General features: G+C 44.4%; 1 protein-coding gene across 8 annotated transcripts in view; it reads right to left on the bottom strand.

The window, feature by feature from the left end:
• The window catches only part of LOC139405494 (diacylglycerol kinase eta-like), a 116307-nt gene that overhangs the window by 20259 nt on the left and 73081 nt on the right, over positions 1 to 22967 (bottom strand). For 4 of the 8 annotated variants that reach the window (XM_071147855.1, XM_071147858.1, XM_071147853.1 and 1 more), the window contains 16 exons: positions 21571 to 21792; positions 21241 to 21332; positions 16092 to 16191; positions 15680 to 15983; positions 15125 to 15256; positions 11175 to 11309; positions 9586 to 9703; positions 9321 to 9431; positions 8874 to 8970; positions 8625 to 8732; positions 3115 to 3228; positions 2878 to 3012; positions 1737 to 1894; positions 1528 to 1633; positions 514 to 606; positions 98 to 217 (listed from right to left, as the gene is read on the bottom strand). In XM_071147855.1, the coding sequence (XP_071003956.1) occupies positions 98 to 217; positions 514 to 606; positions 1528 to 1633; positions 1737 to 1894; positions 2878 to 3012; positions 3115 to 3228; positions 8625 to 8732; positions 8874 to 8970; positions 9321 to 9431; positions 9586 to 9703; positions 11175 to 11309; positions 15125 to 15256; positions 15680 to 15983; positions 16092 to 16191; positions 21241 to 21332; positions 21571 to 21792 (2145 nt within the window). Of the gene's footprint in view, positions 1 to 97; positions 218 to 513; positions 607 to 1527; positions 1634 to 1736; positions 1895 to 2877; positions 3013 to 3114; positions 3229 to 8624; positions 8733 to 8873; positions 8971 to 9320; positions 9432 to 9585; positions 9704 to 11162; positions 11310 to 15124; positions 15257 to 15679; positions 15984 to 16091; positions 16192 to 21240; positions 21333 to 21570; positions 21793 to 22967 lie in introns of all 8 variants that reach the window. The other 4 variants (XM_071147852.1, XM_071147854.1, XM_071147857.1 and 1 more) reach the window with 1 other exon arrangement.

Below are 22967 nucleotides of genomic sequence, written 5' to 3'. Positions count from 1 at the left end.
GAATGCCTCTAGCACTGAGATGCAGTGACCGCTGCTCCACTCAGGAGCCCTAAATATGGTTTAAACAGGGAATATCTACTAGTATGTGTAATCTCACCTCATCTTCATTAGGCTGCAGTATATGGTATAACCAGGGAATATCTACAAGTTTGCCTAGCTCCATCTCCACACTCTGCAGAGCACTGGATAAAGACTCTTCATCTGAGGGTTCCAGTTGCTGTGGATGGACACACACACACACACACGCGCGCGCACAGACACATGAACACACACACACACCCATGCACACACGCACACAGACACATGGACACACACACACACACACACACACATACAGGAGTTGGTATGAAGGATATAAACACATATTCTCCACAGATAACGTGAGTAAGATGAGGTTGCCCTGAGACGCTGATCTAAGGTCAGTCTTGATTTTCCCTCCTAATGGTTATTGTTAGAATACGGAAAGGCTGAACTGATCATAGACGTTGCTTAGCCTCCTAGATTGTAACTCACCAGTGATACTCGTCCCACCAGAAGGGATTCAGTCTCGTTGTGTAAAGCCTTCACATTGCTGGCTACTTCTATAGCAGTGTTCCTGGCCATACTCTGTGTTCAATACAAACAAACACGATATTAGACAGCTGGAATCACAGACAGTCCTCACATCAAACACAGTACTCACCTCACACACAGTCCTCACCTCACACACAGTCCTCACCTCACACACAGTCCTCACCTCACACACAGTCCTCACATCAAACACAGTCCTCACCTCACACACAGTCCTCACCTCACACACAGTCCTCACCTCACACACAGTCCTCACCTCACACACAGTTCTCACATCACACACAGTCCTCACATCACACACAGTCCTCACCTCACACACAGTCCTCACCTCACACACAGTCCTCACCTCACACACAGTCCTCACCTCACACACAGTCCTCACCTCACACACAGTCCTCACCTCACACACAGTCTTCACCTCACACACAGTCCTCACCTCACACACAGTCCTCACCTCACACACATTCCTCACTTCACACACAGTCCTCACTTCACACACAGTCCTCACCTCACACACAGTCCTCACCTCACACACAGTCCTCATCTCACACACAGTCCTCACCCTACACACAGTCCTCACATCACACATAGTCCTCACATCACACACAGCCCTCACATCACACACAGTCCTCACATCACTCCTCACATCACACACACTCATATCACTCCTCATATGACTCCCCATATCACTCCTCATGTGACTCCTCATATCCCTCATCATATGACTCCTCATATCACTCCTCACATCACTCCTCGCATCACTCCTCATATGACTCCTCACATGACTCCTCACATCACATCACTCCTCACATCACTCCTCACATGACTCCTCACATCACTCCTCCTCACATGACTCCTCCTCACATGACTCCTCACATCACTCCTCACATCACTCCTCACATCACTCCTCACATGACTCCTCACATCACTCCTCATATCCTCTTGATGATGTCTAACCTCGGCTAACTTGGGGTGTGTCTTGTTGATGGCGTGTGATGAGGCGTTGACGGCGTGAGCCAGCTCCTGCTCTAAAAGCCCATTGGTCTTGGCTGCCTCACAGATCCTGTGATTGGACAAGGGGAGAGGTCAGAGGGCATCATTCTGACTGCTGACTGGACAGAGTGTTTACAGATATAGTATTCAAGATGACAGTTTAAAAAATATACCTGGTGATGAGATCGTCTGCAGCGCGGGCAACCAGCTGTACGAGGGCGACCTCCTCCTCAGTGGCCAGGTCCACAGACTGCGAGTAAAGGTGAGACCGCAAGGGCAGCTTGTCATACTTCAGCTTGTCCTCCCACGACTTCAGAGTGTTCTCAAACGCCTGCACATGGAGACACAGGGAGGAGACACAGGGAGGGACACATGGAGGAGACACAGGGAGGGACACATGGAGACAGGGAGGAGACACAGGGAGGGACACAGGTAGGAGACAAAGGGAGGGACACATGGAGGAGACACAGGGAGGGACACAGGGAGGGACACGGGGAGACACAGGGAGGGACACAGGGAGGAGACACAGGGAGGGACACATGGAGGAGACACAGGGAGGAACACAGGTAGGAGACACAGGGAGGGACACATGGAGGAGACACAGGGAGGGACACATGGAGGAGACACAGGGAGGGACACATGGAGACACAGGGAGGGACACAGGTAGGAGACACAGGGAGGGACACATGGAGGAGACACAGGGAGGAACACAGGGAGGGACACATGGAGGAGACACAGGGAGGGACACAGGTAGGAGACACAGGGAGGGACACATGGAGGAGACACAGGGAGGGACACATGGAGGAGACACAGGGAGGGACACAGGGAGGAGACACAGGGAGGGACACAGGGAGGGACACAGGGAGGAGACACAGGAAGGAAAGGAGTTAACATCCACAGAGACACAGACCAAGACAGAGAGAGAAAGTGACAGAAACAGAGAGAGACAGAGACAAAAACAGAGAGAGACAGGGACAGAGAAAGAGAGACAGACAGAGACAGAAACAAAGAGAAACCGAGACAAAGACAGAAACAGGGACAGAGTCAGAGACAGGGCATACAGTAACAGTTTAAGATAGGATTCAATCCATAATGCAGAAGATCAGCGTTAGAGTTCAATATACATTTAAAGGCAATTTTCCCATGTTTGCAGAGATAGCGTTCATGGTAAGCGCTGTACATGTCGGTTCAATCCCCCCCAAAAGACATAACATTTTAACATGGACCTTCCGCGGTACTTCCACAATAGGGATCGAATCCAGCTCTGATTCCCTCCCCATATCATCTCTATTGACTGTTGTTTCTCTTTCTCACCCTGTCCCTGGTCAACATCTGGGCTCTGTTCTTGTGTTGGATCTTAATGACTCCAGGAGGTTGTACCCAGGCCTCTCCGTCCACTTGGATAGGAACACCCTCATCTCCCAGGATAGTGATCTTCACTGAGCGACACTGACAGTGGAGGAAAGACTCATTGGATGAAAGACTACAGTAGAGTAAAGGTAGTGTGTGTGTGTGTGTGTGTGTGTGTGTGTGTGTGTGTGTGTTTGTTACCTGTGCTATGCGGTGATGTTGCAGTTTGATGACTCTGGACACAGCCATCTGCATACTGCCAAACACTGCTACCACCTCCAGGATTTTATCATCAAACGACGGGGCACAGAATATCTAAACACACACGCGCGAGCACACACACACACACACGCGCGCGAGCACACACACACACACACACACACACACACACGGGTTAAAACACAATGAACACAGTTACAGTACATTGCTCTAAAGCAGGGCTGCCCAATCCTGGTGCTGAAGGGCAAAAACACATTTCTACCTTGTCCTCACCTGGTGTCCCAGGACTAAATTATTCCCTTATTAGAACCAGAAGTGTTTCGACCCCCTGGGACCTAATTAGTATTAGTTTATATTAGTTGTATTAGTAGTTGTATTAGTAGTTGTAGCAGTAGTTTTTTGGGGGGGACACTCTTAAAAACAAAATGGTGCATCTCAAGAGATTTCATCCTGCAAAATGTCTAATAAATAACCATCATCACAACCACCACCATCATTACCATCATCATTACCATAACCATAGTCATCACCATCATCACAACCATCATCATCATTACTATCATCATTACCATCATCATTACCATAACCATAGTCATCACCATCATTACCATCATCACAACCACCACCATCATTACCATCATCATTACCATAACCATAGTCATCACCATCATTACCATCATCACAACCATCACCATCATTACTATCATCATTACCATCATCATTACCATAACCATAGTCATCACCATCATTACCATCATCACAACCACCACCATCATTACCATCATCATTACCATAACCATAGTCATCACCATCATTACCATCATCACAACCACCACCATCATTACCATCATCATTACCATAACCATAGTCATCACCATCATTACCATCATCATTACCATAACCATAGTCATCACCATCATTACCATCATCACAACCATCATCATCATTACCACCATCATTACCATAACCATAGTCATTACCATCATCACAACCATCATCATCATTACCATCATCATTACCATAACCATAGTCATCACCATCATTACCATCATCACAACCATCATCATCATTACCATCATCATTACCATAACCATAGTCATCACAATCATTACCATCATCACAACCATCATCATCATCATTACCATCATCATTACCATAACCATAGTCATCACCATCATTACCATCATCATTACCATCATCAAAACCATCATCATCATTACCATCATCATTACCATAACCATAGTTATCACCATCACCATCACTTATCTCCCTCCATTGAAAACTGTCTTCTGACATTTTATTCACCTCCAAATCGTCTAGTGAGAACAGGGGAGGTTAGAGTTTAGATTAGAGACTCTGGAGTGAAAGGTTCCTCTGACTTGATATTGATCTCTCTGTCCACACTGTCCAATGATTAGGTCAAGGTAATGATGAATCAGACATCATTGTACTACAACATTCCTCTGCTCTGATCCACTCATAAATGCCTCTTTAAAGCAGATCTGTACTAGTTAGCTCCATGTATGTCAAAGGCTCAGAGAGGCTGTGATCTATTGTACTGTAGTTTAGAGTAATAGCACTAGGTGAAGCCCAACTCACAATAACACACCCTTCATTGAGTCCTATGTGACATCAAATAAAATAAAATACAATTGTATTTGTCAAATGCGTTGAATACAACAGGTGTGTAGACCTTACAGTGAAATGCTTACTTACAAGCCCTTAACAAATAATGCAGTTCATTTTTTTAAATGAAAAAATAAAAATAAAAGTAACAAATAATAAGTAAAATAACACTATCATTATTTTGGATAGTCAGATTAATATAATAGTTTGATTAAAACCAATTCCCAAATACACCTGTTTACACAGACACATCTGAAATCAGGCTACCTGATGGGACTGTAAATCCAGAAAATCTGGAATCAAAATAAATGTTCTACCACAGCGACCATCTTATTCTTGCCAAGACTATTTGATTAGGAGTTCGGACATATAGAGTTTGTTTGTGAAAACTATTTCTAAGACACTAGTAGGTTATTAGTTGTATTAGTAGTTTTATTAGTTGTATTAGTAGTTTATATTAGTTGTATTAGTAGTTTATATTAGTTGTATTAGTAGTTGTATTAGTAGTTTTATTAGTTGTATTAGTAGTTTATATTAGTTGTATTAGTAGTTTTATTAGTTGTATTAGTAGTTTATATTAGTTGTATTAGTAGTTTATATTAGTTGTATTAGTAGTTTATATTAGTTGTATTAGTAGTTTATATTAGTTGTATTAGTAGTTTATTAGTTGTATTATTAGTTTATTAGTTGTATTAGTAGTTTATAATAGTTGTATTAGTAGTTTATTAGTTGTATTAGTAGTTTATATTCGTTGTATTAGTAGTTTATATTAGTTGTATTAGTAGTTTATATTAGTTGTATTAGTAGTTTATATTAGTTGTATTAGTAGTTGTATTAGTAGTTTATATTAGTTGTATTAGTGGTTTATATTAGTTGTATTAGTAGTTTATATTAGTTGTATTAGTAGTTTATATGTAGTTTATATTAGTTGTATTAGTAGTTTATATTAGTTGTATTAGTAGTTGTAGCAGTAGTTTTAGTACTTTTAGTTTTTACAAATTCACTTAATTCGCCCTTAACAGGGAGGCTTGTGTTGCTGGTGCTGGCATATGCACAGATCAAATACACCCCTGGAACTCTCATTAAGACCTTCACATGTCCTAATCATTCTAAAGGTTGCTCAGAGAACCAGGTGCTTTAATCAGGCATATGCTTACTTTGATGATGACCTGACGCCGATTAAGAAAAGCAGAGTAAAGTGTTCACATGACTAATGCCATACTCTGAACAGGCAGTTAACCCACATGACTAATGCCATACTCTGAACAGGCAGTTAACCCACATGACTAATGCCATACTCTGAACAGACAGTTAACCCACATGACTAATGCCATACTCTGAACAGGCAGTTAACCCACATGACTAATGCCATACTCTGAACAGGCAGTTAACCCACATGACTAATGCCAAACTCTGAACAGGCAGTTAACCCACATGACTAATGCCATACTCTGAACAGGCAGTTAACCCACATGACTAATGCCATACTCTGAACAGACAGTTAACCCACATGACTAATGCCATACTCTAAACAGACAGTTAACCCACATGACTAATGCCATACTCTGAACAGGCAGTTAACCCACATGACTAATGCCATACTCTGAACAGACAGTTAACCCACATGACTAATGCCATACTCTGAACAGACAGTTAACCCACATGACTAATGCCATACTCTGAACAGACAGTTAACCCACATGACTAATGCCATACTCTAAACAGACAGTTAACCCACATGACTAATGCCATACTCTGAACAGGCAGTTAACCCACATGACTAATGCCATACTCTGAACAGACAGTTAACCCACATGACTAATGCCATACTCTGAACAGGCAGTTAACCCACATGACTAATGCCATACTCTGAACAGGCAGTTAACCCACATGACTAATGCCATACTCTGAACAGACAGTTAACCCACATGACTAATGCCATACTCTGAACAGACAGTTAACCCACATGACTAATGCCATACTCTGAACAGACAGTTAACCCACATGACTAATGCCATACTCTGAACAGGCAGTTAACCCACATGACTAATGCCATACTCTGAACAGGCAGTTAACCCACATGACTAATGCCATACTCTGAACAGACAGTTAACCCACATGACTAATGCCATACTCTGAACAGACAGTTAACCCACATGACTAATGCCATACTCTGAACAGGCAGTTAACCCACATGACTAATGCCATACTCTGAACAGACAGTTAACCCACATGACTAATGCCATACTCTGAACAGGCAGTTAACCCACATGACTAATGCCATACTCTGAACAGGCAGTTAACCCACATGACTAATGCCATACTCTGAACAGGCAGTTAACCCACATGACTAATGCCATACTCTGAACAGGCAGTTAACCCACATGACTAATGCCATACTCTGAACAGGCAGTTAACCCACATGACTAATGCCATACTCTGAACAGGCAGTTAACCCACATTACTAATGCCATACTCTGAACAGGCAGTTAACCCACATGACTAATGCCATACTCTGAACAGACAGTTAACCCACATGACTAATGCCATACTCTGAACAGGCAGTTAACCCACATGACTAATGCCATACTCTGAACAGGCAGTTAACCCACATTACTAATGCCATACTCTGAACAGGCAGTTAACCCACATGACTAATGCCATACTCTGAACAGGCAGTTAACCCACATGACTAATGCCATACTCTGAACAGACAGTTAACCCACATGACTAATGCCATACTCTGAACAGGCAGTTAACCCACATGACTAATGCCATACTCTGAACAGGCAGTTAACCCACATTACTAATGTCATACTCTGAACAGGCAGTTAACCCACATGACTAATGCCATACTCTGAACAGGCAGTTAACCCACATGACTAATGCCATACTCTGAACAGGCAGTTAACCCACATGACTAATGCCATACTCTGAACAGACAGTTAACCCACATGACTAATGCAATACTCTGAACAGACAGTTAACCCACATGACTAATGCCATACTCTGAACAGACAGTTAACCCACATGACTAATGCAATACTCTGAACAGACAGTTAACCCACGGTTCCTAGGCAGTCATTGAAAATTAAATAAAAAAAATAATAAAAAAATACTCTGCCTTCTCCCGTAATCAGTTTAATATCAAATTATTAGTGTTCATGCAAAAGTACTCACTGATATCAATTCAACATGTTTATTTTCATTGGGGCCAAAATAGACGTCTGAAGATGGTTTATAGTTTGAACACAGTTTAAGAAATATGTTTGTGCATGTGGATTTACTGCAAGTGTGTGTGTGCACCTGTGGTGTGTGTGCAGAGAGTAAATGCTGAGGATGATGTGTGTGTTGGATCAGTTCCACTGGAAGTCCTCCCAGCAGCTGGCTCTGTCCCAGCACAGCTGTTACAACACCACGTCAGAGGTAACCTTTTATTTAACCTTTATTTAACTAGGCAAGTCAGTTTAGAACAAATTCTTATTTTCAATGACGGCCTCCCCCGCGATGCTAGCCCAATTGTTTGCTGCCCTATGGGACTCCCAATCATGGCCGGATGTGATACAGGCTGGAATTGAACCAGGGTGTCTGTAGTGATGCCTCAAGCACTGAGATGCAGTGCCTTAGACCGCTGCGCCACTCGGGAGCCCCAACCTCACTGGCCTTGAATTACAACACCACGTCGCACACACAGAGGTAACCTTACGGAACTAGGGGCCTGTCATGCCAAATAGTGTCCCCCTGTCACAAAGTACCAACCAGAGGTGGTATCGTTATGTTTGCCTGTTCTCCTACAACACTGAGCCAGCAGCCACAAAGTACCAACCAGAGTCACACACACACAATTTTGGTAGAACAGCACTCACGTCGTCCTCCTTGGTTCCTCCCCAGAAGTTGGTTCCACCTGCATAGCTGGGGATGTTCAGCACCGCAATGCCCTGAAGGCTGGGCAGGGGGATGTACTGACCGTCACACTGGACGGACACACACACACACACACACAGTTACAGTTAGGCTCTATTCCAATACGTCCGCCATTCTATCCACCACAAAACATAGATTTTTCACGGGAATGTCCCTTCTAGTAATTCTAGTTCTATGGTTTTGTCTCTCACCTCCAGTTGAACCTTCTGTTCTAGATTCTTGTAGGTTCTCTGGAGGAGTTCCTTGGTGCCCAGAACCCCATACCATACCCTGTTCTTAGTACGACTCCTAGAGAAGGGGGGGGGGGGGGTGTAGTGAGGAAGAGAAAGGAGCGTAGTGAGAAAAGGGTGAGAGAATAGAGGAGAGAGGGGGGGGGGGTAGTGAGGAAGAGAAAGGAGCGTAGTGAGAAAAGGGTGAGAGAATAGAGGAGAGGGATGAGAGACCAGTGGAGAGGGATGAGAGACCAGTGGAGAGGGATGAGAGACCAGTGGAGAGGGATGAGAGACCAGTGGAGAGGGATGAGAGACCAGTGGAGAGGGATGAGAGACCAGTGGAGAGGGATGAGAGACCAGTGGAGAGGGATGAGAGACCAGTGGAGAGGGATGAGGGAGGAGAGGAGAGATAAACCTAGAGCTCACCTGCACTTCTCTGGGTGTTCCTCCCTCTTGTTGTTGAACTCCAGTGTGATCTTAGCATCCAGCCCAACGCCAAAGTAGTTGTTCATGACACACTTCTCACTAAAGCCCTCTCTGTGGGGAGATAGAAAGACACAGAGAAGTTCACAAAACTACACAAACCTTTAAAAAAATATATGTTTTGATCTGGTCACCAAAAAGGGTCCAGTCTGAAACGTTCTGAATATGGTAGCCTAAAGGTCAGAGCTGAGAGGTCAGAGGGTCTTACAGTGAGTCCAGGTCAGAGTCCAGAAAGGGCGTAGCTCCAAATGGGTCGATATTAGCCAGCAGCATCTTACTGATGATGGAGCTACCAGCTATAGAGGCTGCCAGACCAGCACGCAAACCTGTACAGAGAAACAGTGGTGTTCTTAAAAACTGCTGTGTGTGGTATGTCTACATGTCTCAGGGCAAACAATGTGTGTGTGTGTGTGTGTGTGTGTGTGTGTGTGTGTGTGTGTGCGTGCGTGTGCGTGCGCGTGTGCGTGTGTGTGCGCGTGTGTGCGTATGTTTTAGGCTTGGGCAGTATACCGTAAACTGGGGCTTTTGAAAATAGCCACGGGATGGTTTTTCAAAACCATCAATACCGTTGAAACTATTTCTTTGAAATGTTAGATTTTTATTTGAATATTTGTAACTACTTTTAAAAAAAAATACCTGCAGTCAAATTGTGTGCAATACGTTAGGCGATAAAGAAGATTGCATTCCTCATTTCACATTATTTTCTATTATGAAGCTTACCAGTAGTCCCCAGTCACAGGGTGTTTGTTTGCAAGCACACAACAACGAGAGACCGAAGCCTTGTGAGTCACTCACCGTTGTACAGCATGCGCCAGGTGAACTAATTACAGTATGGAATTCACAATTAAACGTTTGCCAGCTAGATATCTCTTAAACTATTAAGTTAAAGCTGCAATATGTAACTTTTTGGGTGACCTCGACCAAATTCACTTAGAAAAGTGAGTTATAGATCTGTCATTCTCATTGAAAGCAAGTCTAAGAAGCGGTAGATATGTTCTATGTGCGCTATTTCTATGCTACCCGTTCTTAAGTTTCGTTTTTGGCGTCTTTGACCCTCGGTTTTGCACCCCAGCTTCAAACAGCTACAATATTTTGGGTTATTGAAAATATATTTCACAGTGATTTAGATGGTACAATGATTCTCTACACTACACATTGCTTGTTTTGTTACATAAACAGAAATTAGGCAAATTATTTGAATTTTAGCAATCAGGAAATGGCCATTTCTACTGTCTAAAGTGTGCTAAGTGCTCTGCAGTTGTGCATTTTGGTTTGCTCATTTAGTAGCTAGCTATCTAAATCCTGCTTCGCTTGGGAACAGCAGAGAATCCCCTCCTAGATCAAGCTTCCTGCCTAATATTTATTTTGTAAGAAGCATTTTTGAGTTACTTGTATAAATTTATGAGCTGGGATGCCAGTCCTGTAAATACTTTAGGTCAGAGACTAAAATATGTATAAAATGTTTGCAATGCGCTCGTTTGCATTTAGTTGGAATTCTCTATGGGATTTTACATGTAGAACGTATTTGTTAGCATTGCTAATCGTTATGAGGATATGACAATCTGTGTGTGTGTGTGTGTGTGTGTGTGTGTGTGTGTGTGTGTGTGTGTGTGTGTGTGTGTGTGTGTGTGTGTGTGTACATGAATCAGGGCAGATGTGTGTGTGCATACGCGTGAGCCTGAACCATAGAAGATGAAGTGTGAATGTGAAGTGTGTATGTGAGGCGTGTATGTGTGTATGTGAAATGTGCATGTATGTGTGTATGGCGCCCATGTGTGCATATACCGTAGGATGTACCAGGGCAGATGATACGTGTGTTGAGTACAGGCAGGTTCTCCTTGCTGGTGGTGAAGGGTGTGATGGAGAAAGAGCCACATGATTGGCTGCTGCGACTCACACACCTTTCAGTAGGGGAACAAGGACTCTTAGCCACTAGAGAGAGAGAGAGAGACAGAGCAAGAGACAGAGCAAGAGACAGAGACAGAGACAGAGACAGAGACAGAGAGACAGAGACAGAGAGAGAGAGAGAGAGAGAGAGAGAGAGAGAGAGAGAGAGAGAGAGAGTGTTAGTACATAGACATACACTATCTATTCTAGTATGTACTAAAGAGCACTATCTATTCTAGTATGTACTAAAGATCTAGGGGAGAGTCGATAGAACAAGGGGATTACATCAGAGAGTATACAATTCCTACTGCCCTGAGGCAGGAAGAAGATTCCTTGTGAACAGGAAGAGCCCCTGTCCCACAGACAACGACACATCATACAGGACACGGACACACACACACTTAGGGACAAACACACACTGTGTTTGTAAATACTACACTGTGCTCTGTAAATAGTACACTGTGCTCTGTAAATACTACACTGTGCTATTTAAATACTACACTGTGCTATGTAAATACTACACTGTGCTCTGTAAATACTACACTGTGCTCTGTAAATACTACACTGTGCTATGTAAATACTACACAGTGCTATTTAAATACTACACTGTGCTTTGTAAATACGACAAAGTGCTATGCAATTTTCACCTTTATTTAACCAGGTAGGCTAGTTGAGAACAAGTTCTCATTTACAATTGCGACCTGGCCAAGATAAAGCAAAGCAGTTCGACACATACAACAACACAGAGTTACACATGGAGTAAAACAAACATACAGTCAATAATACAGTAGAAAAATAAGTCTATATACAATGTGAGCAAATGAGGTGAGAAGGGAGGTAAAGGCAAAAAAAGGCCATGGTGGCAAAGTAAATACAATATAGCAATTAAAACACTGGAATGGTAGATTTGCAGTGGAAGAATGTGCAAAGTAGAGATAGAAATAATGGGGTGCAAAGGAGCTAAATAAATAAATATAGTAGGGGAAGCGGTAGTTGTTTGGACTAAATTATAGATGGGCTATGTACAGGTGCAGTGATCTGTGAGCTGCTCTGACAGCTGGTGCTTAAAGCTAGTGAGGGAGATAAGTGTTTCCAATTTCAGGGATTTTTGCAGTTCTTTCCAGTCATTGGCAGCAGAGAAAATACTACACTGTGCTATGTAAATACTACACTGTGCTATGTACATACCATGTAGAGATATTCGGCCACTCTTGAAATACCTAATCCAGCTATCCAATGACTGCACTGTCAATAACAAACTAAAAAGACACGGATGCAAACACTTAGGGACAAACACACACTCTGTGTTAGTAAATACTACACTGTGCTATGCAAACACTACACTGTGCTATGCAAATACTACACTGTGCTATGCAAATACTACACTGAGCTGTGTAAATACCATGTAGAGATATTCGGCCACTCTTGAAATACCTAATCCAGCTATCCACTGACTGCACTGTTAATAACAAACTAAAACCAGTATAATTTAATCAGGAGAAATAAAGTTCATGTTTTCCATTTCTAATTCTTTAATTTAATTACAGCAGGGAACATCATGTGTGGGCTTGTCAGACAGAGCCCACGTTCCCTGACACGGTGTAGTTAGTTGAGGACATGTTCCCTGTGACAGGGTGTAGTTAGTTGAGGACATGTTCCCTGTGACATGGTGTAGTTAGTTGAGGACATGTTCCCTGTGACAGGGTGTAGTTAGTTGGGGACATGTTCCCTGTGACAGGGTGTAGTTAGTTGAGGACATGTTCCCTGTGACAGGGTGTAGTTAGTTGAGGACATGTTCCCTGGGACAGGGTGTAGTTAGTTGAGGACATGTTCCCTGTGACAGGGTGTAGTTAGTTGGGGACATGTTCCCTGTGACAGGGTGTAGTTAGTTGAGGACATGTTCCCTGTGACAGGGTGTAGTTAGTTGGGGACATGTTCCCTGTGACAGGGTGTAGTTAGTTGAGGACATGTTCCCTGACTGGGTGTAGATAGTTGAGGACATGTTCCCTGTGACAGGGTGTAGTTAGTTGAGGACATGTTCCCTGTGACAGGGTGTAGTTAGTTGAGGACATGTTCCCTGTGACAGGGTGTAGTTAGTTGAGGACATGTTCCCTGTGACAGGGTGTAGTTAGTTGAGGACATGTTCCTTGTGACAGGGTGTAGTTATTTGAGGACATGTTCCCTGTGACAGGGTGTAGTTAGTTCAGGACATGTTCCCTGACAGGGTGTAGTTAGTTGAGGACATGTTCCCTGACAGGGTGTAGTTAGTTGGGGACATGTTCCCTGTGACAGGGTGTAGTTAGTTGGGGACATGTTCCCTGTGACAGGGTGTAGTTAGTTGAGGACATGTTCCCTGTGACAGGGTGTAGTTAGTTGAGGACATGTTCCCTGTGACAGGGTGTAGTTAGTTGGGGACATGTTCCCTGTGACAGGGTGTAGTTAGTTGAGGACATGTTCCCTGTGACAGGGTGTAGTTAGTTGAGGACATGTTCCCTGTGACATGGTGTAGTTAGTTGAGGACATGTTCCCTGTGACAGGGTGTAGTTAGTTGAGGACATGTTCCCTGTGACAGGGTGTAGTTAGTTGGGGACATGTTCCCTGTGACAGGGTGTAGTTAGTTGGGGACATGTTCCTTGTGACAGGGTGTAGTTAGTTGAGGACATGTTCCCTGTGACAGGGTGTAGTTAGTTGAGGACATGTTCCCTGTGACAGGGTGTAGTTAGTTGAGGACATGTTCCCTGTGACAGGGTGTAGTTAGTTGAGGACATGTTCCCTGTGACAGGGTGTAGTTAGTTGAGGACATGTTCCCTGTGACATGGTGTAGTTAGTTGAGGACATGTTCCCTGTGACAGGGTGTAGTTAGTTGAGGACATGTTCCCTGTGACAGGGTGTAGTTAGTTGGGGACATGTTCCCTGTGACAGGGTGTAGTTAGTTGGGGACATGTTCCTTGTGACAGGGTGTAGTTAGTTGAGGACATGTTCCCTGTGACAGGGTGTAGTTAGTTGAGGACATGTTCCCTGTGACAGGGTGTAGTTAGTTGAGGACATGTTCCCTGTGACAGGGTGTAGTTAGTTGAGGACATGTTCCCTGTGACAGGGTGTAGTTAGTTGAGGATATGTTCCCTGTGACAGGGTGTAGTTAGTTGGGGACATGTTCCCTGTGACAGGGTGTAGTTAGTTGAGGACATGTTCCCTGTGACAGGGTGTAGTTAGTTGATGATCCACTAGGTGGTGTTGTTATTAATATCCTTTGTTTTTTCCTGTAGGATACAACTAACTCTTCTGAATTCAAAATGGGCTCCTAGCCCCTACTCCCTAGCACCTACTACCTAACCCCTACATTCTAGCCCCTATACCCTAGCCCCTATTCTCTAGCCCCTATTCTCTAGCTCCTACTCCCTACACACTGGGCACAGACGTCATTCAACATCTGGTTTTGATTTAATTTTGCTTGTGAACTAATGTCAATTTAATGTGAAATCAACAAAACATTTCACCAGGTCATTGGATTTACGTTAAAAGTTGGGTGAAAAAAAATTGCAATTCAATCACGTTGATGACTTTTTGCAAATCGAATCAGATTTCCATGTTGATTCAACGTCATCACAATGAATGTTTTTGTTGAAAGAAAGCAGAATTAATGTTGATTCAATCAGGTTTTGCCAAGTGGGTAGCCACTCCTCTAGATCTTAACAGTACTGGATAGATGGAAGCAAGAGACAGACAGAGAGAGAAGGAGACAGACAGGCAGGCAGGCAGGCAGGCAGGCAGGCAGGCAGACAGACAGACAGACAGACAGACAGACAGACAGACAGACAGACAGACAGACAGACAGACAGACGGAGAGGCAGGTGACTCACGTGGCAGGATCTCTAGTTCTTTGGTGTCCTCGTCCTTTTCACTGTCCCTGTTGTCCTCCTCTCCCTCCTTCCTGAACTCAAACGTGGACGACAGCTCCTGCTCCTCCGTGCTGGCATTCTGCTCATCCACCACTAGGGAGAGAGAGAGGGCAGGGAGAGTGAGGAGGAAGAGAGGATGAGGAGAAAAGAGAGAAGAAGGGGAAGAGGGAGAGAAGGAGAGAGAGAATGAGGGGGAGAGGGTGAGAAGGAGAGAGAAAGGGAGGGGGAGAGGGTGAGGGGAGAGAAGGGTCTGAAATTGCACATTACATCTTCATATTACGTGACAAAGTGATTACCAAGTCATTTTGTAGTTGAACTGTCTGGAGTCCAATTGTATTCTCTCTGAAACAGGCATGAAAGACTCGCCAAAGGCTCTATTCTAGTGTATGTCTGATCTGTTTTGTCATAATGTATTTCTACGTACCTCTCTCTGCCTGTTGCATGATCTGTTATGGTCTATATCTATGTACCTCTCTCTGCCTGTTCCATGATCTGTTATGTTCTATATCTACGTACCTCTCTCTGCCTGTTGCATAATCTCTCGCACAGCCTTCTTCAGGCTGTTTGCCCGTAGCATCAACTGTTCTTTAGCTCTGAACATCTTGTGTGGCGAACCTCCTCCGTTCTCTCCTCCCTTCTCACTCTCCTCCGCTTCCAGTTTCTCCTTCAGCTCGGTCAACGACTCCTCGCTCACCTCCTCCTCTTCTTCCTCCTCCTCAACGATGGGGGGTGTGGAAAGGCGAGGAGGTGGGGGAAATGACTGGGTTTCTGTGTTGAGGGTCTGAAGGAGCAAATCTAGCTTCTCATTCAGGATGGCACACTGGTGGGGGAGAGGAGTTAATTTAGAGAGTGTGTGTGTGTGTGTGTGTGTGTGTGTGTGTGTGTGTGTGTGTGTGTGTGTGTGTGTGTGTGTGTGTGGTGTACTTACTTTGAGAGACATGGTGTCACACTCCTCTGTATTCTCAGTACTTCTCTCATAGGACTTCCCCACTTTGGCAACAAAGTCCTTTACTGTCTCACACAGGATCCTAGAAGGGGAGAGAGTAAAGAGAAAGAGAGAGAGGTGAGGGAGAGAGAGCATACTCTGTACTGCATACTCTCCTTGCCCTCTACCTCACGATACAAAACAACACCACACATCACAAAAAACATATCCTCACCACTTTTACAACCGTATATCCAACCCATAGTCCACAGATGTACTGACCCCCCCCCCGACATACCATATCTCCTGAAACATCTCCACACTTTATCATTCTATAGAACTCAAACTCAACCCTAAGGCGCCCAGAGACCATTCCATTAAATAATAGTAAAGGGTCTGTTATCCCCCCACCTTTGACCCTGTTCCTCCTTGTTAGCCAAATAGCCAACTTTGCCTGAGCAAACAGAAAACACCCATTTGGCCTCTTCCTTATTGGAATACCTGTACCCCATGATAAACATCCTGACAGTAAACTCCACCACCAAGCTTTCACACAGACATTCCAACAGAGACATTAATGGCATTAACCGGGGCGCACACAGAAAACACACAATGCACAGTTTCACTCATGACACAGAAAGGACACTCCTGTCCAACTCCCGGGTCGACCCGTGCCAACCAGCTATTAGTGGCCAGGGCTCCATGTAGAACTCTCTGGAGGTCCCCTGACCTCTTTGGTACTGGGAAACTGTAGAGCCCCCTCCATCTAAAACCCACCATACTCTCCGCTCCACATACCTCCGGCCACTGATTTGCCTTCACTCCTGTTAGGCTTCTAACGTTCCTCACCTTATAAATGCAGAGGTTGTAGAGGGCTTTACCTCCCACCCCCTCAAACTCCCCCAGAGTCGGAGTGTTAAAATCGAACAAGTCCTCCAGACCACCTTGCCAGTCCCCAGCCTCTGCCGTCACCTACAGTGGCAGAAACATTGGTGGCCCCTCCCCCTTTTGGCCCCTCAAACACCCCCCCTTATTGGTTCAGACAGTACCTCCTGGACCTCCCCCAGGAATCTCTCCAGCAGACTAAGAGATGTTAGTCCTGTTGTTGTGCCAGGACTTCCGGGGTTTTCCACCCTCCTCCCCCTGCAGCCGCAGGTCACCCAGCCTTAGTAAACCCGCTGCCATCAGTAGCCTCTGCAGGGTGGCCGACTGAACCGATCTCAATGTCTGGGTTGTGGAAGATAGGCTCCTCCCACACCCACAGCCCAGGCTCCACACCACCTTCTCGTGTGGGCCTTAGCAGCTGCCAGGCCTTCAGCACTGCAGAGTAGAAATCAGAGAGACCTTCTCTACTCAGCCTCTCCAGCTTCATGAGGAACAGCTGCCGGTCTAACCCTAATCCGCCAGCTCTCCTCAGCAGCGCGCATGCTGGTGTCCAGTTCCATCAGGTCCTGTCCTCCTTCGTGAATGGACATATACAACACTGACACCCTCAGCCAGTGATGGCCCGACCAGAGAAAATCCACTAGCTTGCTTTGCAGGTCTGAGAACAGGTGTTGAGGATAGCCAGTTTATGCCACAGGGAAGACGCCGACCATGTTATTGATTATCAGCACCCTCCCTCTATATGACACTTGGGACAGGAGCCAGTCATGACACCACTGCTTGTGACAGCCCCTCCCAGTTCTTCCTGACCCACCCCTTCGAGCCCAGGTACACCCCCAAAATTTTAGGCCCTTCACAACCCCACTCCAGCACACTCCCTGCAGTATCCTGCGTAGCAGCCCCAAAAAAGGCTCAATGGCTAGTGTATATAACTGCCCCACTAGAGGTCATCCTTGTCTAATGCTCCATCTCATCCAGACTGGCCTACTGAGCTCCCCTCCAACCTTGACCATACATGACGCTCCAGCATACAACAGCTTCACACAGAACAAAAACCTTTCCCAAACATCACATTAAACAGATACTCATGGTCCACTCTATAAAAAGCCTTCATTTGATCTAGAGAGACCAGTCTGAAGTTCACATTAGAACCTTTCGACAATTCCAGCATGTTCCTGGTTAAGAACATGTTGTCCGCGATTGAGCGTCTCAGTGGACAATATGTCTGGTTCTTGTGTACTATAGAGTCCAGATCGGCAACTCATCGGCAACTCTCCTACCCTGACGCACTCACGCAATACGCAAAAGAATCCCAGTCCAATTATTTTCCAGAATTGTTTATAAATCTCCACTGGGTTACGGGCTCTGCCAGTTCATGGGACAATGGAGGAATGTCCATTTTATCCCTCTGTGAAAGAGAGAGCTTAGGGAGTTATTTAAACAAAACCTGAGCACACACAGGATAACACAGTTCTGCCCTATGCAACTCAGTATAAAACTCCACAGTCTGCTCCTGCATCTCCCCCACCACAGAGGTCATCCGCCCATCAGAAAGCTGAAGACAATGCTTACCCTTCAATGCTCTCTCTTTGTTTACTATGGTGCTATCCTTAGATAATAGCATTGTTTGCTTTAGGCGAAAAGCCTTTTTTAAATCTGACATGTTGGCTGGATTCACAACAAGTGTAGCTTTAATTTGGGCCTCCACCAAGCACCGGGCACTTTGACCAGACCAGCTTCTCCCCTCCCACCTCCTTTCTTCTCCCCCTTTTTCCTCTTCTGCTTGACACCCTCCTCCACCTCCCCTGGTCGCTTCCCCTTCCCCAATATACTCTCTTCATCCACTAGCATAACCTGACTAGACACAGCCTCATCTACACCACCATCCGTAACATGACTAGACCCAGCCTCATCTACACCACCATCCATAACATGACTAGACCCAGCCTCATCTACACCACCATCCATAACATGACTATACCCAGCCTCATCTACACCACCATCCATAACGTGACTATACCCAGCCTCATCTACACCACCATCCATAACCTGACTAGACACAGCCTCATCTACACCACCATCCATAACATGACTAGGCCCAGCCTCATCTACACCACCATCTATAACATGACTATACCCAGCCTCATCTACACCACCATCCATAGCATGACTATACCCAGCCTCATCTACACCACCATCCATAACGTGACTATACCCAGCCTCATCTACACCACCATCTATAACATGACTAGGCCCAGCCTCATCTACACCACCATCCATAACATGACTAGGCCCAGCCTCATCTACACCACCATCCATAGCATGACTAGGCCCAGCCTTGGCTCCTTGCATCTCATGGACCCCTGCCACTTGACCTCTATTTCCCCCACCGGCCCTTGTACCCTCACCTTGTCTATGGCCTTTTTGTGGGCACGCAAAGCTATTATGCCTCAAATACCCACCCTCAAAGCAGCGTAGACTATCTGTTTTGGCAAACCCAGTGTAGAGCCACTACCCATGCCTCACTTTAAAATACACATGTAACAGTTGCTCAATGTTATTCAGAAACTTGAACACTTGCCTCCGGAACGAAACAACATGCTTAACTTCTTGACGCTACCCATTCCTTAAGCGGGATAATTGTCATCAGCAACGGTGAATAGCATAGCGCCACAGTCAAATACTGTTACTAAAAAAATATTCATATTCATGAAATCACAAGTGCAATATTGCAAAACACAATTTAGCCTTTTGTAAATCCACCTGTCATCTCAGATTTTGAAAATATGCTTTACAGCGAAAGCAATCCAAGCGTTTGTGTAAGTTTATCGATTGCATGACAAAACATTAAGAACACTTAGCATCAGGTAGCTTGGTCACGAAAATCAGAAAAGCTATCAAATTAATCGTTTACCTTTGATGATCTTTGGATGTTTTCACTCACGAGACTCCCAGTTACACAACAAATGTTCCTTTTATTTTTATATCTAAAATACCTCAGTTTGTTTGTCGCGTTATGTTCAGAAATCCACAGGAAAGAGCGGTCACGACAACGCAGACGAAAATTCCAAATAATATCCATAATGTCTACAGAAACATGTCAAAATTTTTTTATAATCAATCCTCAGGTTGTTTTTAAAATATATATTCGCTAATATATCAACCGGGAGTGTAGGTTTTTCAATAGGACAGGGAGAAACAATGGCCGCTTTACTCTGTTGCCCCCACCTATCCACCTATCCACGCAATGTGATCTTTCTCGCTCATTTTTCAAAATAAAAGCCTGAACCTATGTCGAAAGACTATTGACAACTTAGGGAAGCCATTGAAAAAAAGAATCTGGTTGATATCCCTTTAAATGGAGGATAGGCATGCATAGGAACAGAGATGTTTCAAAATAAGAGGCACTTCCTGATTGGATTTTCCTCAGGTTTTCGCCTGCAATATCAGTTCTGTTTTACTCACAGACAATATTTTGACAGTTTTGGAAACTTTAGAGTGTTTTCTATCCTAATTATATGCATATTCTAGTTTCTGGGGCTGAGAAATAGGCAGTTTCAAATGGGTACGTTTTTTAGCCAAAAACTAAAATACTGCCCCCTACACGCAAAGGTTAACGGCATCTGCCTGAAAACTGCCGACAGTACATGTAAACCGCTTGCAAACTTACCAAACCGACTCAATTATTTTTGAATTTGATCATTCGTAATAAACTGAGGCAGATTCGCAACTAACACTCTAGTCGAATGAGTCGAAAGAGGAGAAATCGACACCAAAACATCCCTTACAAATATTCCACTAGCAATCAGCTTGCCCACCAAATTGACCCTTTTCATGAACACAACCACAGCTTTGTTCATTCTGGATGCGGAATGTATAAATTCAACCCCTACCTGTTCAGCGACTGTGAGCAGAACCTCCTCGACCTTAAGTCCATTCTCAGGAATATACCTGAATCCATGCCTAATGGCAGCGTCTACTCCTCGCTAGGCTGCGAGGCCATAGAGTACACCACACTGTTCAAACCCTAGGAAACTAAAACTAAGTCCTCTTCCTCCCTATCTTTGAAAAAAAGCCAGTGGGTATCGCTGGTGTGTTAACTCTCCACCATAGAAAATAGAAATGGAAAGAAAAGACCAAGGAAATAATCAAGAAAATAGGTCAGGACAGAGCCCCTCATACGGCCTCTCAACAACAAAACACTCCCAGCATGCCCTAGAGAGAGCCATTTAGCAGCCATTTAGCAGTGTTGAGATGAGAGACTCACTTAGCAGAGGAGATGACCACAGAGTTTTGGTCAGCATTGAGGATCTTGGTGAGATGGGCAGCTACCGAGTCTTCATAGGCTGAGATCTGGAACTGAGGACACGTAGGAAGGGGATACGTCATAATGACCATAAAACTAAGCATGGTCAGAACGAAACTGTTAAGATTATAAATCACCCCAAAATCCCAACGTGGACACTAACTTCAACTTCCTTCAAACTGCACACAGAGACATACAAATGATATCCCATCTGACTTTGGGTAAGTAGAAAAAGGGCTTCGTTGCCAAAATGTCGCACGATCCTCAAAAATGTTTCAGATGAGCGTGTACCTGGTCATGGTCAGTGTCGTCGGGCGTGACAGGCCCGCTGTGTTTGGAAAGGATCTTAATTTCGTAGGTCATGATGCTCCAGCGGTCCAACATTTTGGTGCTGGCACGCTCCAGTTTCTCCAGGATCTGGGGCAGCTGCGTGTCATCATCACACGACGGGCCCCAGCCCAACACCCGCGCCAGGTCATTCCCAGTACCCAGGGGGAGAACTCCCAGCTGGCACTGGAGACAGACAGAGAGGGGTACGAGGAAAGAGAGAGAGAGAGAGAGAGAGAGGGGGGAGGGGGGGGGGTAAGTGTGTGGGGGAGCTGGGAGGGGGGCTCTGTGTGTGTGAGGCAAGAAGGGCGGGGATAACTGTGTGTGTATTTATGTGTGTGTGTCTATGTATGTTTGTGTGTATTTGTGTGTGTATTTGTGTGCGTCTGTGTATTTATGTGTGTGTGTGTGTGTGTGTATTTATGTGTGTGTATTTACATGTGTGCGTGTGTGTGTGTGTGTGTATTTACGTGTGTGCGTGTATTTACGTGTGTGTGTGCATTTATGTGTGTGTGTGTGTGTGTGTGTGTGTATTTACATGTATTTATGTGTTTAGAAGCCTTCTACATTTGCACACACAGTACATAGATTGTTCTATTGTGTTATTGACTGTACTTTGTTTTATGTGTAACTCTGTGTTGTTGTTTTTGTCACACTGCTTTGCTTTATCTTGGCCAGGTTTCATATATAAATGAGAACTTATTCTCAACTGGCATTCCTGGTTAAATAATGGTGAAATAAAAAAATGTCTGTGTATTTTTTAATTTTTTAAAATGTTTACATTTTATTGAACCTTTATTTAGTTAAATAAAGGTCAAATATATATTTTTAAAGTTGGTTACTTTGACTCCAACATTAAACGCTATATCCACAAGGGATATAATGCCTCTGAGGAAACAGAGGTTGAAGAATAGGTAGGCCAGTTAAGGACAAGTTCTCATTTACAACTGCGACCTGGCCAAGATAAAGCAAAGCAGTGTGACACAGACAACAACACAGAGTTACACATGGAGTAAACAATAAACAAGCCAATAACACAATAAACAAGTCAATGACACAGTAGAAAAAAAAGAAAGTCTATATACAGTGTGTGCAAAAGGCATGAGGAGGTAGGCAATAAATAGGCCATAGGAGTGAATAGTTACAATTTAGCAGATTAACACTGGAGTGATGAATGAGCATATGATGATGTGCAAGTAGAGATACTGGTGTGCAAAAGAGCAGAAAAGTAAATAGAAACAGTATGGGGAATAGGTAGGTAGATTGGGTAGGCGTGTATTTATGTGTGTGTATTAATGGTTGTGTGTGTGTGTGTGTGTGTGTGTGTATTTAAGTAAAATTCAATTAAATCAAATGTAATT

This window comes from Oncorhynchus clarkii, chromosome 3 (assembly GCF_045791955.1).
Source record: "Oncorhynchus clarkii lewisi isolate Uvic-CL-2024 chromosome 3, UVic_Ocla_1.0, whole genome shotgun sequence".
Classification (NCBI taxonomy): domain Eukaryota; kingdom Metazoa; phylum Chordata; class Actinopteri; order Salmoniformes; family Salmonidae; genus Oncorhynchus; species Oncorhynchus clarkii.
Note: the sequence above shows the minus strand (reverse complement) of the source record. Positions and strands in the feature narration are given on the sequence as shown.